Source organism: Mauremys reevesii, linkage group 6 (assembly GCF_016161935.1).
Source record: "Mauremys reevesii isolate NIE-2019 linkage group 6, ASM1616193v1, whole genome shotgun sequence".
NCBI lineage: Eukaryota > Metazoa > Chordata > Testudines > Geoemydidae > Mauremys > Mauremys reevesii.
The window spans coordinates 130,327,103-130,343,675 of record NC_052628.1 but is presented as its reverse complement, the minus strand read 5'-3'; the positions used below and the strand labels follow the sequence as shown (position 1 = coordinate 130,343,675).

At 53.7% G+C, this 16,573-nt stretch overlaps 1 protein-coding gene across 2 annotated transcripts in view; it reads right to left on the bottom strand.

The window, feature by feature from the left end:
- The window catches only part of CORO2A (coronin 2A), a 115,666-nt gene extending 104,976 nt beyond the window's left edge, over positions 1–10,690 (bottom strand). The window contains exon 1 of one of the 2 annotated variants that reach the window (XM_039544866.1): positions 10,478–10,690. In XM_039544866.1, the coding sequence (XP_039400800.1) occupies positions 10,478–10,492 (15 nt within the window). In that variant the 5' untranslated portion in view covers positions 10,493–10,690. Of the gene's footprint in view, positions 1–3,586; positions 3,711–10,477 lie in introns of those variants that run through there. The other variant, XM_039544865.1, reaches the window with a different exon arrangement.
- Positions 10,691–16,573: the final 5,883 nt, after the last annotated feature.

Sequence of the window (16,573 nt, the reverse complement as noted above, 5' to 3'; positions counted from 1 at the left end):
CACCAGTGCTGCATAGAGGGGAATGATCACATCCCTCAATCTGCTGGAAATGCCCCCACTTATACAACCCAAAATGCCATTAGCCTTCTTGGCAACAAGGGCACACTGTTGACTCATATTCAGCTTTTCGTCCACCGTAACCCCTAGGTCCTTTTCTCCAGAACTGCTGCCCAGCCATTTGGTCCCTAGTCTGTAGCAGTGCATGGGATTCTTCCGTCCTAAGTGCAGGAATTTGCACTTGTCCTTGTTGAACCTCATCATATTTCTTTTGGCCCAATCCTCTAATTTGTCTAGGTCCCTCTGTATCCTATCCCTACCCTCCAGCGTATCAACCACTCCTCCCAGTTTAGTGTCATCTGCAAACTTGCTAAGGGTGCAGTCCACACCATCCTCCACATCGTTAATGAAGATATTGAATAAAACCAGCCCCAGCACCGACCCTTGGGGCACTCCACTTGATACCGGCTGCCGACTAGACATGGAACCATTGATCGCTACCCGTTGAGCCCGACCATCTAGCCAGTTTTCTATCCACCTTACCGTCCATTCATCCAGCCCATACTTCTTTAACTTGCTGGCAAGAATACTGTAGGAGACTGTATCAAAAGCTTTGCTAAAGTCCAGAAATAGCACATCCACTGCTTTCCCTCATCCACAGAGCCGGTTATCTCATCATAGAAGGCAATTAGGTTAGTCAGGCATGACTTGCCCTTGCTGAATCCATGCTGACTGTTCCTGATCACTTTCCTCCTTTAAGTGGTTCACGATTGATTCCTTGAGGACCTGGTCCATGATTTTTCCAGGGACTGAGGTGAGACTGACTGGCCTGTAGTTCCCTGGATCTTCCTTCTTCCCTTTTTTAAAGATGGGCACTACATTAGCTTTTTTCCAGTCTTTTTACTTGCATTCTTCTTTGATTACAAGTCCAGTTTGTATTAAAATCAAATTAGATGAAACCTCAGTGACAGAACGACATGGGCTGATTAAGTTTCAAGAGAAAGCAGTAAAATAAACACTGATTCGTTATATTTATATAACATTATATATATATATATATATATATATATATATATATATATATATATATATTCGTTATATTTGGCTAATGTAGTTACAGAGGTGGCTGCCTTTGGTTAGATTGCCTTGAATTCTTATTTCCAATGTGAACCTTTTTTTAGGTATTTGTATCATTACTGAAATCTACAAAATGTGCTTTGACCAGGCCTATGATGTCACTGACAGTTAGGTAGGAGAACTCTGTTCGCACTCAGGTGGGTGTATTTCAGAGTTCCTGCTTGCTATTCTGACTTCAGATCTGCAGCCTGGCTCAGGGTAAGCTCTATGAAACGCTGGTTTGAAGAAGTGGTGATCATCTTCCTTTCAATAATATATGCACCATGTACGGCCCAGCAAATAATTCAGCACGAGCCCGTGTGTGGGGCTGCTGCTCTAGAAGCTCAACACTGCCTGCAGAGAGGGGACATCGTGTGACATGAAGGACAGGACCAATTTCCCAGCTGTGAGATCTGTCAGACCAGGAAATACCCTGCCCAGGACAGTAGGAGAAAGCCCAGCACTGGGTCCATTCCAGAGAGGACTGGCAGGGCACTTGGGAACTGATAGTGCAGGCTGCAATTTGTGCCTTGGCAGAGAGGCAGACACTAGTAGGTCTTTCCCAGGTAATGCCGGTAAGAGGCATCAGTGAGTTGAAGGGGAAGGGGGAAGGGAAGGCGTCCACTTGTTTCGACAAGCGGTTACTCCAGTTTCCATCCCCATTCAGTCCTTGGTCTCTTTGCTTTGCCTGTCCCCGTGGCGATGGGTGCGTGTGAAAGGGATGCTTGTCCGCCAGGATGCTCTTTACTTTCAGCCACGTGCTCGTTGCTAGGCTAGACTGGAGCCAGGCCAGGGTGTTGAGAGGCTCCATAACCTCACCAGGCTCCTCGGCAACCCAGTCTAGAAGCAATGGGCTGGATTCTTCCATCCACGCTCCCTCTGGCTTTAAGAGAGCTCCACCCTGTGACTATTAACAGCAGCACTGGACCCAGAGATTCAGCCCTCTCCGTGTGTTGCTGGGGTTGAGGTTCCCCTTCTTTTCCCAACCTCCCAGCTCTGCGCCTGTTCTCGTCTCTGGAGGTGTTATGTCTAACATAGACTATCAGGGCCTTGGTGCAGCAGCCTGGCTTTGAATCTGTAACCAGCTAGGCACAGCAACGGTGCTGTGTAAATGGTAACTGTGGCAGGAGGATGGTAATCTCTGCTCCCAGCCCAGCCCCAGCCCCCTGGCTCTGCAATCCACCCCACTGATTCCGCACGAGTGGGGGTGGCAGGGCTGGCCCGGTGTTTGCGTTTCAGTGATATTAATGTTATCTGGCCCGCCTTGCTTTGCCTGTCATAAAACCTAGTAAGAAGCTCCCCCATAGTTAAATCCTGCCCTCACTGATCCCTCAAAGTTCAGTGGGGCTGTTTGGGCACAGATGAGGGCAGCATGCAGCCCCTAGTGCCTTCCTGGCAGTTATCTAATCAGTTTCCATGGACTTTGCATGTGAGTTCACTGATACGATGTAATAAAGATTGGAAGTTTCGGTTAATTTTTCTTCCTTATCATTTTCTCTGTCACTTTGTCCCAGCCAGATACACAAGAAGCTTTCAGATGTGTTCTCTGAAAATCCCTGTCCTTGGGAAGTCTCTGCTTGTCTTTCAGGGTAGGGTGAAGTGTAAGCCCAGATCCGAGCTCGTTCATTGCAATGCAAAGATTCCCAGGCACAATAAAATCGACACATGGCCATTTCTATCCTGTTGACCCAAACACCACTGCTGCCCTGGGAGAAGGGTTTCCATGTGAGGGGAGGTAGTGTCTCAGAGTAAATGAGCCCGGAACTGCTGGGTGCCACTGGTTTGTTGTCAGCTCACTGCAGCTCTGTGTCTGCAGGTGAACATCCCATGCAAGGCAGCTGGCAGGGAGAATTAGTTAATGCTGTGAATGGCTGTGGAGATGGTACATGTGATTATCGTACATCCTCTGGCCCTGCAGGGATATGTCCAGTGCAGAGAATCAGCTGGGCACTTTCTGCTGTTGTCATGGGAATTCCCTATGCAGACCAGGCTGCTTTTCTTCTATTTGCAAAACTGACTTCACCTTTTCAGTGCCATGCAACCCAAGCCTACACAGCCTCCCAGGCATCTCTAGCATATTCTGAAGACAGTCAAGATACACATCACTGGCTGTGGTGCTTGCCTAACCTGCCCCTGTGAAGCCAAAGGCACTGTAGCAGGTGGGTGCTGCACTCGAGCAAGGTAGGAAGCACAAAACCACTGTAATGAGATGACAGGACCCTCTGTTTATCACCACACAGTTTTCTTCTTGTCGTGGGAGCAAATGGAGCTGCCATAATGGGTCAGACCATTTCCTGTGCTATCCTGCCTGACGAGCACCCGAGAGCAGATGTTTTAAAGAGGAGTTGTTGACCAGCCCCAGTAGTAAGCCTATTTGCCTATGAACTGTTATGTAGGTAGATGTGTGAAATTCCTTCCTGATCCAGCTAGTGACCAGTTTATACCCTGAAGCATGAAAATTGATTAATCTTACCATCATCTCAACTTGCAGAACTACACATTACAGATGTTCATCAAGGGCTTGATCCTGCATTCAATGGGTCAATCTTGAAAGAACATCCATCCAAGTATTCACCTCACTGACTTCCTGCTCCAGTGACTGGCAAGTGGCACTTTGGCCTGAGCTTCCCAAGGGGCTCAGCACCCACTGTTGGGGACAGGGTCTCACAAGAGCTCAGCATGTCAGGGCCACCCATGAGGGTCACAATGGGTGCTGCTTGACACTTTCGGAAAGATGGGCAAGACTACATCTCCCAGCATGCAATGCACCCACTTTTAGGGGTCCAAATGGGAGGTAAGCTATCTTGAGAACCTGGCCCCAGTTGTGGGTGCTGTGCTCTTGGGAATCTGGCCCTGAGCTCTCTTGAGAACCTGGCCTTAGGTGAGGCAAGTTTCCATGGGTTGGCTTGGAACTAACTGCCCTTTAACTCCACCGAGTGCCAGCTCGCCCTCCTGTCCTTGAGATAGTCACCGCAGTTGACTACACCCAAGAACACAGTCTCCAGTATGCAGTGCTGCACCTTAGCTGGTTGGAGGATGCCTGGTGCGAAGAGAACACAAGGAAACTCCTCCCCACCAACCCTCTCTTTATTTTGGTCTCAATATAGTGGCCCTGAAAGACGCTGGACTCACACAGCTATGGGGACTGAAATCTGCTGTTTAGGAGTGAGTTCCACCAGACCTTTCACACAGCTTGGAGCAGATCCTGTTTTTTCTCTGCATCCCAGGGCTTCGCAGCCCCACCTTGCACTGTTTGCTCAAGAAGGAGGTTGTGTCACACTCGGCAAAGCCAGTGATTGTTGTGTATATTTGGCACAAAGACAACTGGATTACATTGCTTGAAAACAAGCCAGTCTTTGCTCGAAGATATGCCAGAACTCATCACAAAAGCACCAAGGTGCAGGAGGCGTCTCCATGTGTTATGAATTCTTCATACACCATTAGGGACAGCAGGACAATTCCCGCCCTCTCCACCTCACTCCGTGGCCGAGCATCAGCCCCTTCACCACCTCCACTGGCAGGAGGATATAGAAATCTGCCTGTCCTCTGCTAAGACTGCCAACTTCCTGCCACTTGTGGGAGTGACCTCTGTGACAGAGCTCCGCGCAGGCAGTTCCATTGCACTATCGCTGTACCAGCGAGACACCAGCCTGATATGGATGCTAGGCACAGGAGTTCATTGCACACAGGCCACTGACCAGCCGACACTCATTGATGACTGTATGTCACAACCAGCCTTTGCTGGAGGCAAGTCTCACCGCTGTCCCCACTATTAGCAGCCCCCATCAGCATCCCCCACATGCACCTCCCAGCCCAACAGCTGCTGAGTTGGTTACAACAATAATTATTCATTTGTATCACAACAGCACCTACAGGCCCCACCCAAGCTCAGTGCCATATTGTGCCAGGCACTCAACCTACCATAGTGAGAGAAAGTCCAGGTCCCAGAGAGCTCATCATGTAAGCAGGCAGCACAGACATAAGAAGGGTACCCATAGCACAAAGGTCCCTTAGCCCCCAGCCAGCCCTCCTGGTACGCGGGAGCAGGAGTCTCCAGACTCACCTTCCCTCTGAGCCCTCCAGTTGTACAGACTGTGAATCCTGATGGCAATCTTCTTCCTCCTGCTCAGTCTAGCAAACCCAGTCAGTGCCCTTAACACCCTTTCCCCTGTGTCACCAACACCTGCAGTTCTGGCACTGCAAAGAACTTTGCTTTCGAATGAAGATGATCACCATGGTGGCTCTCTCCTATGCCAGTTCCGCAGCTCAGGCCAACTGAAAGCCCAAGCTGACTGCTCAGCGCTACAGTTGGTCAAAAATATCAAATTCCTACAGTTTGGACATGAACATGCTGTGAAAAGCATATCCCTGTTTCTGACCAGCTGTGCTCAGTGCCAGGCTTGGCATGTCTCCGTTAGGGCTTCCTCTGCATAGTGACAGATAAACTGCTGTGACATTCTTGGGGTTCCTCAAATGCACATCAACTAAGGGGGGTGGGGCAGTATCTCAGAGCCCGCAGTGACTAGTGGGCAGCTCATTGCAGCTGCAGGGGGCAGTTCTCCCAATGCACACCCTGCAGCTCCCACAAGCACTGCACTTGCAAGCCCAGTTATTCAGATGAAATGGACCTGATTGCTATGCTTCTGCCGGGAACCTGGGGAGTGGGATCCAGGCTGGGATCACAGTGTAGACAGACAAGCTAGTTGGAGCAGAGGCTTTGTGCATACAGGTGGATGGGGGCTTGGGCTTTCCAGGGTATTTCTGTCCAGGTTCCATGGCAGCTCTTTGGACAGGCAGGATGACATGGATTGATTTGCTGGCGCATCCTAGTGGACTGAACGAATTTGAAATTACTTTGATTGATGGAGCTGGAGCCTGGGCTCAGGCTGAAACGTCTCCAGTTGCCGGGTTACTGCCTAATGGTCCATTATGGGGATACCTGCACCTTCCTCCGAAGCAGCTGGTGCTGCCGTAAGAGCCGGGATTCAGGGCGGGATGGAGTGCTGGTCTGATGGAGAATGGCCATGTGCCTGGGTTCCATGGACTGGACCGTGGTCCTGGCACAGGCTAGGGGAGCACGTCGTGCTGGCAGAGTGTGCAGCGGATTGAGCTCTGCGGTAACCTTCATCGATGGACTGCTACACAGAGTGCCCTGGAGAACAGCAATCATCATTATACTCCAGAGCACTGGCTCTCAACCTTTCCAAACTACTAGACCCCTTTCAGGAGTCTGATTTGCCTTGTGTGCCCCCAAGTTTCACCTCACTTAAAAACTACTTGCTTACAAAATCAGACATTAAATACAGAACTTTCACAGCACACTAGTACTGAAAAATGGCTGACTCATTTTGACCGTAGAATTATAAAATAAATCAAATTTGAATATAAAATATTGTACTTACATTTCAGTGTAGTACATAGAGCAATATAAACAAGTCATTTCTCTGTATGAAATGTTAGTTTGTACTGACTTTGCTAGTGCTTTTTACGTAGCCTGTTGTAAAATTAGGTAAATATCTAGACGAGTTGACGTACCCCCTGGAAGAATCTGCATACCCCCAGGGATGCGTGTGCCCCTGGTTGAAAACCCTGCGCCACGTGATTCGCAAGTCAGTGGCACACGTGTGCTCCACATACAGCCTCACAAGTGCTGATGAGAGCTCCCATAGACTGGGCTGGACCGACCTGGCCCAGGCTCACAAAAGCTGCAATGCTCTGAATTCAGAACATCCCAGTGAATTTGAAAGAGCCTTTGAGCCAGCCGGTAGAGCTTGTCTCTCCTGGAGGGTTGGGCGAGGAGGAGGGAGATTAGGCCCTTGTGACGGTAATGTGAGCATAGCAGCAGGTCTGATTTCCTTGGGGATTTTTTTAAAATTATGGATGAAAACCTGGCTCCACTGAAGTCAGTCGCAAAACTCCCATTAACTTCAGTGCAATGGAGACAGCACAAAGATACAACAGCCCAAAGCTGTGAGTGCCACTGCTGCTCATCAATAGAAAGGCCACGCTGCGGGTGAGGAGGGTCTCCAGCACCATGTGTGATGGAGGTGGAGAATGGAGCAAGACACAGGCTGCACAGTGCTGGTCAGAACTACTTTGTTAGGCCAGCTGCACTTTTCCTGAAGGTTTTCACAGTAGTTATTGCCTTTGGCTGACGGAGCAGGGGCTCTGCCTGATGTTACAAATGCATCTGCAGCAGGGAGCCTTTTGTAGGTCTGCTATGAAACCCATGGGCCGTATTCTGCCCACAGCTACGCTCCAGCAGCTCCAATGACGTCAATGGGATCACACCGATGTAACCATATTTGGGCCTGTAATGGCTACAATACAAAGTTACTTGGAATTAACCGGAGGAAGAATCCCAAAAGAGTATCACATGGTAAAACAGACAGAGCGACACACCTGCCTCAGCAGTTTGCAGGCACAGGAAATGAAGAAGGAGCCGCTTCATTCTTACTACACAATCCTGCTTCCCCTGCTCACACCTCCACTGACACCAGTGCTGAGAGTGTCCCACAGATATCTAGAGTCTTCCAGGAGCAAACATCACCTGGGGAATTTAACATAGAGCAGACCCCCATCCACACTATGCATCCCTGATCCCACATGCCCTCAAGAGCTTCATTCTGCACAGTGCTGAGCACCCTCTAAAAGCTGCTCAGCAGCACTTTGCAAGGTCAAGCTCTGAGTGATCTCCTTACAGCCCAGGGTACTTCAGCAAGCACACTCATGTCTCTGCTGTTATGCCAGAGGGGACTGCTTAGTGTTCAAAAGCCTTGGGGATCATATACAGAGATTCCCTGGAGCCATAGGTTCAAATCCTGGCAGGGTCAACTCATTCCTTTATCCTTCTCAGGGCAGTACATTGAGCTGCATGTGGCCTGCTGCATAGGGATCAGGGGGTTCAGTAAATCCTCCATCCTCATACCACCGAGCTGTGCTTCAGGCAGGAATGCCCTGGCACTGACTACAGAGAGCAGGAAGGGGCACTAGTGAAACACCTGTGTTCTGCACTCACCCATCTCTGCTAGTCATCTCCCTCGTGCCTGGCACTGGTGGTAACAAGGCAGCACTAGCTGCCACTGCACTGGACCCCTTGGAACAGGTGGATGGGTGGCATGACTGCCCTTACCCAGAGAGCTGACTGTTGATTAGACATTAAGATTCCCTGGTTGTCATTAGGCAGCTTCTGAACTGGATTTAAAATAACCATTAAGCTGTGTCCTATGAGAAATAGCAGCAAGCAGAGCCCAACAGGCAGCATCTGGGGGCTCTGGGACCAAGCTACACACAGTATGGGACCTGGGCTGGTGAAGCTGTTCACAGCCAGCTTTGCATGCACCTAATCGTGGGGGACTCTCTGCCTACACAGCTGCTGCTCAACCTGGGGCCAGCCAGTTTCTCTGCCTCCAGCTCACGCGCTGTGCCCAGCCTTCCTCCGGGGCTTCTGGAAGGCAACGTTCCCATGTCTGTAAAGAACCTTGGGAAAGTGACCAACAGAGTGCGAAGGACATTACAGTAAACCTAGGCCAGGAATCCAAATGGATAGCAGTAACGGCTGACTTGTCACCGTGGACAGGTAACGGCCGACCCACCAGCTTGAACTGGTGTCTGCAGCTCATGGCTCTGCTTCCTGAGAGACCCACCTAAAGATCCTAGAGAACCTGATATTGGAGTCCCACCCGGATGACCAACTAAAAGCAGGGTAGGATCCAGAAGCAGCAGCCTCCGAGGCAAAGGGAAGGCTACACTATTGGAACAGGGACTCTGCTGTGCAGAAATATTGTACCCAGCCCCTACATGGTAAGGGCCTGCTGCCGGAGTCACAGCAGAGAAGTGAAGAGTGGCTGTCCACCTCCTCACTCAGGTGCACCATTCACCTCCCTGGAGGAGCAGAGAGCAAACAGCGTTTGTCTCTGGGAGATTAATTCAGAAAAGAGAAAGCCCAGAGTCTAGAAGAAGGTGAAATGCAGGTACTGAATTTAGCATGTGGAGAGTCCATTGCTCACATCAGGCCACTGCATCACAGAGAATTCAGGCCACTCACCCTATCCCCATACACCAGATACACTGTCTTCTGTGCCTACTTGTGTGGGTACCTGTAGTGTGTGTGAGTGAGAGAGCAAATCTGTGTGTCTATGTACAGTTTGTGTGTGCACATACATACGCCTGTACACTCACACATGCTCCCCAAACACAGTTCTCCATTAACACATTGGCCCAGATCTTCAGCTGTGTAAATGAGTGCAGCCCCATCAGGCCCTGCATTTGATACGACAAAGATAACAAGGGAATGGCACTTGTCGGGAGAGCTCCACCAAGTCCCCCAGAGCTGCTGGCTTCCAAGGTCTTTTGGAATCAGTCTCTGGCCTTGCACTGGTCACTGAGCTATTCCTAGGCCCTTTACTTGCAGCATTGTCAACAAAGGACCAGGGCTCTAGCCCTCCGGAATAATTAGCAAATGGTAGGCAGGACAAGTGACATTAGGCAAGATCCCCCAGTCAGTCCCCTCTTCTGAGGGGCAGCAAAGACCCTTGTCCCAGTGCAGGGACTCAGCACCGGCCGGTTCCCATTTCACAAGAGCTGACAGACTCCTTGCGTTGCCCAGGTTAATGCAGAGCACAAAGATACCAGGCAGGGCTATTCTCCCAGGCAATACAGAACACAAATGTATTATTGCACTCAGCACTTCCCAGTTAACGCACATCATTTCCCTATAGGGTGACCAGATGTCCCAATTTTATAGGGACAGTCCCAATTCTGGGGTCTTTTTCTTATACAGGATCCTATTACCCCCCACCCCATCCCGATTTTTTACATTTGCTGTCTGGTCACCCTATTTCCTTAGCCAGCATTCGCAGTTTCCCCTCCCTCTGATGGGAGCCCAAGTGACAAACCACTCAAATCTTCCTGAACCCCAGCCCACAGCAAAACAGTTTGTCAGCAGCAGGTTTTACCCCTTCTCTGTACTGTATTCAACAGGGCTAGCTGCTGCAAAGGGCTCACCCCATCTCCAGAGCAGCCTCCCAGTTCCTGAAGGGGAAAGTGCATAGAACCAAATTCATCCACACAGCTGAGAAAGGAAATGTCAGGTCCATTTCCAGGGAATGCAGATTGACTGCCAGATACACCAGCAGAGTACCAGGAAGGCAGCATATGAACGCCAACTTTTCAGATTACTCCAAAGGTTTGAATGTCACAGGTAGATTAAGATTTACAGAGGTCACTTGCTGCAGCAGATCTGCGGATCTATTGCAGTGCAGGGATTTGGGGCTTGTGCATACAGAGTGGCTCACACAATACATGGCAGCATATACGCGCATCAGCAGGTGCACTGCCCTTCTCCCTGCGGCAGGTCCCCTACCTTTGCAACGCTCATGCAGAATCACTCCAGGGCAGCGTGAAGCCAGCTCGTCTCTCTCCGCAGCAAGGATCCCAAATTCTGCCCCGCCGGCGGAGCAGCAAGCCAGCCCCTCCCGGCGCCGCCTGCCCGTGCCCGCCGCTGGTGTGTCCCTGGCGGGGCGGGGCGAGCCCTGAGTCACGGTTCATTCAGCAATTAGGAGCCAGGCTTTCTCCTTGCGGCTCCACGCGGAGGATCCAGCCCAGCCCAGCCGGCCCCCCTTAGCGGCGGCCGCGGAAACGCCCCGCGCAGGGAGCGGGCGCCGCAGTGCTCCGGGCTGGGGCGGGCCGGGGGCGGGGGCCCTGCGGGCAGGCCCGGGGCGCTCTGCGGGGAGGCCCATTGCCTGTCAAGGAGGCGGGAGGAGCCAGGCAGGCACCTGGCCACGGTCTCGCCTCGACTCGCCTCGCCTCGGGGCCGCGGTGTCTGGGGGAGGTTCCAGCCCCGCCCCGCCCCCGCAAGCGGGAAAGGAGCCGGGCGGGCGTGAGACAAGCTCGCCTCACTGGGGCGCTGCACCTCGACAGCGGGGCCCCGTGTCTGACCCGCTCCCCGCCCCGCCCGGGCTCGCTCCCCGCGGGTCCGACCCGCCCCCGCTCCGCCCGGGCTCGCTCCCCTGGGGTGTCCCTCCCGCCCGCTCCCCGGCCCCTGGGTGTCCGACCCGCTCCCCGCCCCGCCTCGCTCCCTGGGGTCCGACCCGCCCCGCTCCGCCCGGGCTCGCTCCTGGGGTGTCCCTCCCGCCCGCTCCCGCCCCGCCCCCGGGGTCCGACCTGCCCTCCCGGGCTCGCTCCCCTGGGGTGTCCTCCCGCCCGCTCCCGCCCCGCCTCGCCCCCGGGGTCCGACCTGCCCCGCTCCGCCCGGGCTCGCTCCCTGGGGTCCCGCCCGCGCCCCCGCCCCGCCCGGGCTCGCACCCCTGGGGTGTGCCGCCCCCCCGCCCCCCGCCCCGCCTCGCCCCCCTGGGTGTCCGACCCGCTCCCCGCCCCGCCCGGGCCTGCTCCCCTGGGGTGTCCTCCCGCGCGCTCCCGCCCCGCCTCGCCCCCGGGGTCCGACCCGCCCCCGCTCCGCCCGGGCTCGCTCCCCGGGGTCCGACCTGCCCCGCTCCGCCCGGGCCTGCTCCCGGGGTCCCGCCCGCTCCCGGGCTCGCTCCCCCGGGGTCCGACCCGCTCCCCGCCCCGCCCGGGCTCGCTCCCCTGGGGTCCCGCCGCTCCCCGCCTAGGCTCGCTCCCCTGGGGTCCCACCCGGGCCTGCTCCCCGGGGTCCTGCCCCTCCCGCCCCGGCCGGTGCAGTGGGGGCTGCTGCTCTGCTAGGAACCAGCTCTTAGGGGCACGGAGCAGGCTCAGGTCACCGGCGGAAGCCACTGCCCGTCTACCCCTAGGCTTCTGCTGACTGCTTCTGGCGGGGGCGGGAATTGACTGGCCGGGGGGGGGGGGGGCAGGCAGCTGGAGGCAGCATTAGGCGAGGGGCTAGGGGAAAATCAGGACTGGGGGCAGGAGGGGCAGTTAAGCCCAGGAGGGAGGCGCTGGCAGAGGGCGAAGCCCGGCACAGGCAGGGGCAGAGGGGCTGCAGTTACCCCAGTGGCACTGAGACTCCAGGGCTTGGCAAAATAGCTGGGGGGGCGAGAGGCTTTTTTATTTGAGCAAAGGGACTTTTGTATGGTCACAGAACTGAGCATGCTCAGTTACATCTGCTGAAGCCACTGCCCTTCACCCTGCCCTTATTAGCCCTGGAAATCTGCGGACTGCTATTTACAGGGGTTAAAAGGGGGCGGATCGGAGCAGGGGGTGGAAATTGACTGGTCTGGGGGGTCAGGCAGCTGGAGGCAGCATTAGGAGAGGGGCTAAGGGGAAAATCAGGGCTGGGGGGAAGAGCGGGAGTTAAGCCCAGGAGGGAGGCACTGGCAGAGGGCAAAACCCGGCACAGGGGGTAGCAGTTACCCCAGTGGGACTGAGGCACCAATGTTTGCAAAAATGTGGGGGGCAGAGGGGCTTTTTTATTTCCCCTCTCACAGCCAGCACCTCTCAGCATCAGCTTCCCAGGGCTGGGTTCTCAAAGGCACAGGCATCCCAATGCCTAGTCACTGCATCTCCTCTTTGTCTGATCTAACCTACTGCGGCTATGTCTACACTACAAATTTCAAAGCGCAGTCATGGGTGCTAGTGCTCCTGGTAATCCACCTCCACAAGGGCATTAGCTCTGAGCACTGGGAGCCGAGCCTGTCCACACTAGCGCTTTAAAGCACTCAAACTTGCGGTGCTCCGGGGGCGGGGGTTCCACACCCCTGAGCCGGCAAGTTAGAGCGCTGTAACTTGCCAATGCCAGTGTAGATAATCCCTGAGACTTAATTCAGTGAAACATTGACATCTATCCCCTCAGAACCAAAGAATCCCCCATCACTGCATTTCAAGCAGTCTCACATGTAAAACCAACCTGACAGCTTTCTTTAACAGTGTAACGAGCCTACAAGTAGTACACACCTTTAGTAGGGCTTTTGACCTTCCATGACCTCATAAACAAACTATGGAAATGAAACCTAGATGGGCATAACAAGTGGGGTTCTCCAGGGATCAGTTCTGGATATGTTTCTATTCAAAATCTTAATGAGTGAGATAATGGCAGAAATATAACAGTTTTCAAGCATGTACAAATAAAGTAGCATCTTTTTACAGAAGCTTTCTCACCATCTATACGCATCACTAACTGCTACAGATAGCACATTTCTGCACGTAGCATGTCTCATATACTATAGTACAAGAAACTGCTACCTGTAGGCATTTGCTACATCAGGTAGCAGTTTAATACAATAGCAGCTTCGAACAATCTATAAATATCAGAAAGTGCTACTGGTAGCACATTCCTACGACGAGCAGTATCCTTCACTACACGCAACCCAGGCTTGCTCCCCTGGGTGTCCTGCCCACTGCCCCACCCAGGCACACTCCCCTGGGTCCTGCCCAGCCTCGCTCCCCTGAGTGTCCTGCCCATGGGCCCGCCGGGCCTGGGCTCGCTCCCCTGGGTCTCCTGCCCGCCGCCCACCCTTCCCCCCCCCAGCAGCCACCAACAGGACCTGGAGAGAGCACACAGGCAGACAAGGTTGCTAACATCATCCGGCTCCTCAAGCCGCTCTTGCAGTTCTGACCTGTAGTTGCTCAACCTGCAGAAGTGGGAACACTGCAGCGTCTCCAGCTGGACACAGAAACTTTCGCCAGGCGCCATCCCAGTGTATTGGGAGAATAATGCAAATCTTTAGACCCACATAAAAAACCCAGCAGATTAAATTGTTGTTTTTTGGCAACTGGCAAATCCCCAAATAAACTGGCCAGACTGGTCAAATCCCAGCCAGGTGGGAACCCTGCGGCTCACAGGCCTATCATCGCCATGGTTACCACTGAACACAAGCTTGGAAAGCAGCTTTCCCAGCTCTAAGGCCCGGGTGTATTGTTGTTCCTCGCAGTGCCTGAGTAAAACGATTTTAAATCTTTATCTGTTTACTCCAAATGAGTGAGATTAGTTTAGGAATGTGTGTGAGTGAGGCAGCGTGCTAAGGTGTGAGTCTCACACCCTCTGAGTGCCACTTGACACGTCTGCACTCACCTGGGGGGTCTGTGCAGCCCCATTAGGCCCTATCTTGCTCATGCTCATCGGAGAGCAAAGTGGGATCCCGCTGAGTCTGATTCCGCTCTCGCTTGCTTGGAGCGTCCATGTGGCCCTGCTGGCCTGAGCCTGCTCTCACTTGCCCAAGGTGTCCATGCAGCCTGGCTGGGTCTGATCTCACTTTTGCTCACCTGGGATATACATGGGGCTCCACTGCGCCTGATCACTCGGGTCAGCCTTGGGGCCCTGCTGGGCCTGATCCCGCTCTCACTTGCCCAGGGTGTCTGTGCTGCCTTGCTGGGCCTGACCCTGCTCTCATTCACCAGGGCGTTTGTGCCAAGCCAATGGTCCTGCCTTTCCACTCTGCTCTGGTGAGTCAGATTAGGTCCCTGCAGTGCCCAGCTGTCCAGCCCAATGGGGCCAGATGGCTGTGACACTAGGGTGTGATTGCAGTATCTGGCTGCGTGTCAGAGGGATGAATGGGCACAAAGGGACAAAGTCCCTCACAGGCTTGTCAACCCTTAGAATATCGGGGTTAATACAGACTGGCCCAGCCAGCTCAGCCAAAGCTGGGGAGCGTCACCAGGGAAGGCAGGATGCACCCTGTACTAGTGCAGAGCTAGCAGCAGTTCATAGCGCATTCAACTAAGATTTCTAGTTCTCCCTGCTTGTTCTATGATTCTATGATCTCCTGAGGTCCCTTCCAACCCTAATAATCTATGATTCTATGACTATTCAGCACTGATGCATGCAAGTTTATTTCCTCAGGCAGTACAAATTAGATTTGTATAGGCAAGGAACCATCAACGAGAATACAAAATGTTTGAGATTCTGAGTGGGGAGTTTCCTGCATCCCTACATTATGCTGGTATTGGGAGGTTTAACTTGGGTTTGTAGAGCATTCAAAGATCCTTAGGTGAACAGTGCTATCAAATGCACAATGACACATCTCCATTCTCCCCAAAATGGCTGGAGAAAGAACAGAGCTGCTAAGCAGGCACACAAATGAAAGTTACACAGCTACTTACAGGGACCGCTTCTATTCTGGCCTGGTTACTTTAGTGGATTGAAACCCACGACTGGAAGAAATTCTAGCCCAGATCCTCAGTTAGTGTAGATCAACATAGCTCCATTGAAGTCAACTGAGTGACCCCAGCTGAAGCTCTAGCCCTAGAATCTTATACTTGAGTTCAAAACAGCTGCCACACCTCTACCCATTCCTGCTGTGATGCCTGTGTAACGACACAAACAGCTCCCGCTCCCGATTCCCTACTTTGGGTGACTCTGGGTGCACTAAGCAGGCTCACCCGAACTGCACGTGCCCAGTAACCTTCGCTGTTGCCGCTGCCCTCTCTCTGCCCTCACTTCTACTTACAATTCGCTGCCTCCTCTTTGGAGGGGTTTAAAAGCATTAAGGGGGCAAATCGCAGGGGGGGGGGGTTGTCAGGGCCTGAGCGGGGGTCAGAAATTTACTGGCCACGGGGGATCAAGCTGCTGTAGGTAGCAGCAGGAGAGGGGCTGAAGGGGAAAAATCAGGGGTGGGAGCCGGGGTTAAGCCCGGGGGGGAGACGCTGCCAGACCCTGTGCGGGGACAAAACCCCCGTTTAGGGAGGGAGAGAAGGGGGAACAGTGACCCCATGGGCTGAGCCACCTGCTGTGCTCGCAAATCTTGGGGGGGGAAGGGGGCAGAGGCTGTTTTCGTTCTGCTCACAGGACGCTGCATGTCAGCCCCAGAGCAGGGGGCGGGTTCCTGGGGTGGGGTCTTAAAGGCACCCGCAGCCCAACTCCTAGACTGTCAAAGCGTAGACATCGCAGCTCCTCTCTATCCTGTACAAGTGTTGCAGGGCTGTTACTGCTCCAGCCAGGAGACTGAATGCGGGGAAATATTGTACAGACGCCCCCTCCCTCCCTCACACTCTGCCTCTCACATTTTGAATATGTAAAAGTGTCTATCAGTTTCTATGTCTATATGAAACCACTGCAGCTCCTTTCTCTTATATAACGTGCTGAGTTGCTAACTCCCTCCCAGAGCCCACATGTCTGCACCCCCTCCTGTACCCCAATCCCCTGTCCCAGGTCAGAGCCTGCACCCTCCTGCACCCCAACTCCATCCCTGAACCTGCACCCCAAAAAGGGCCGGATTAACCTTTTGTGGGCCCGGTGCTAAACATATCTGTGGGCCCCCATAGGGGAAATGGGGACATGGGGCAGGAGGGCAGAGTCCTCAGAGCTAGGGGCTGGCCAGGGGCAATGGGAGATGGGTCATGGCACGGCAGGGACAGCCCCACTCCACCCAGCCCAGTACAAGGGCACTGTTTACAAACCGAGAGCTGCCAGACCCATGCTGTCCAGCCCAGCCCTGCGCTGCCATCGTGCTTCTTCCCCTTGGGGGTGAGCCCATGCTGCACCATTCTACCCCCCTGCCCAGCACCCCTCTGGCTCCCTACGCCCAGTGCCACACCACCCAGAGACCCC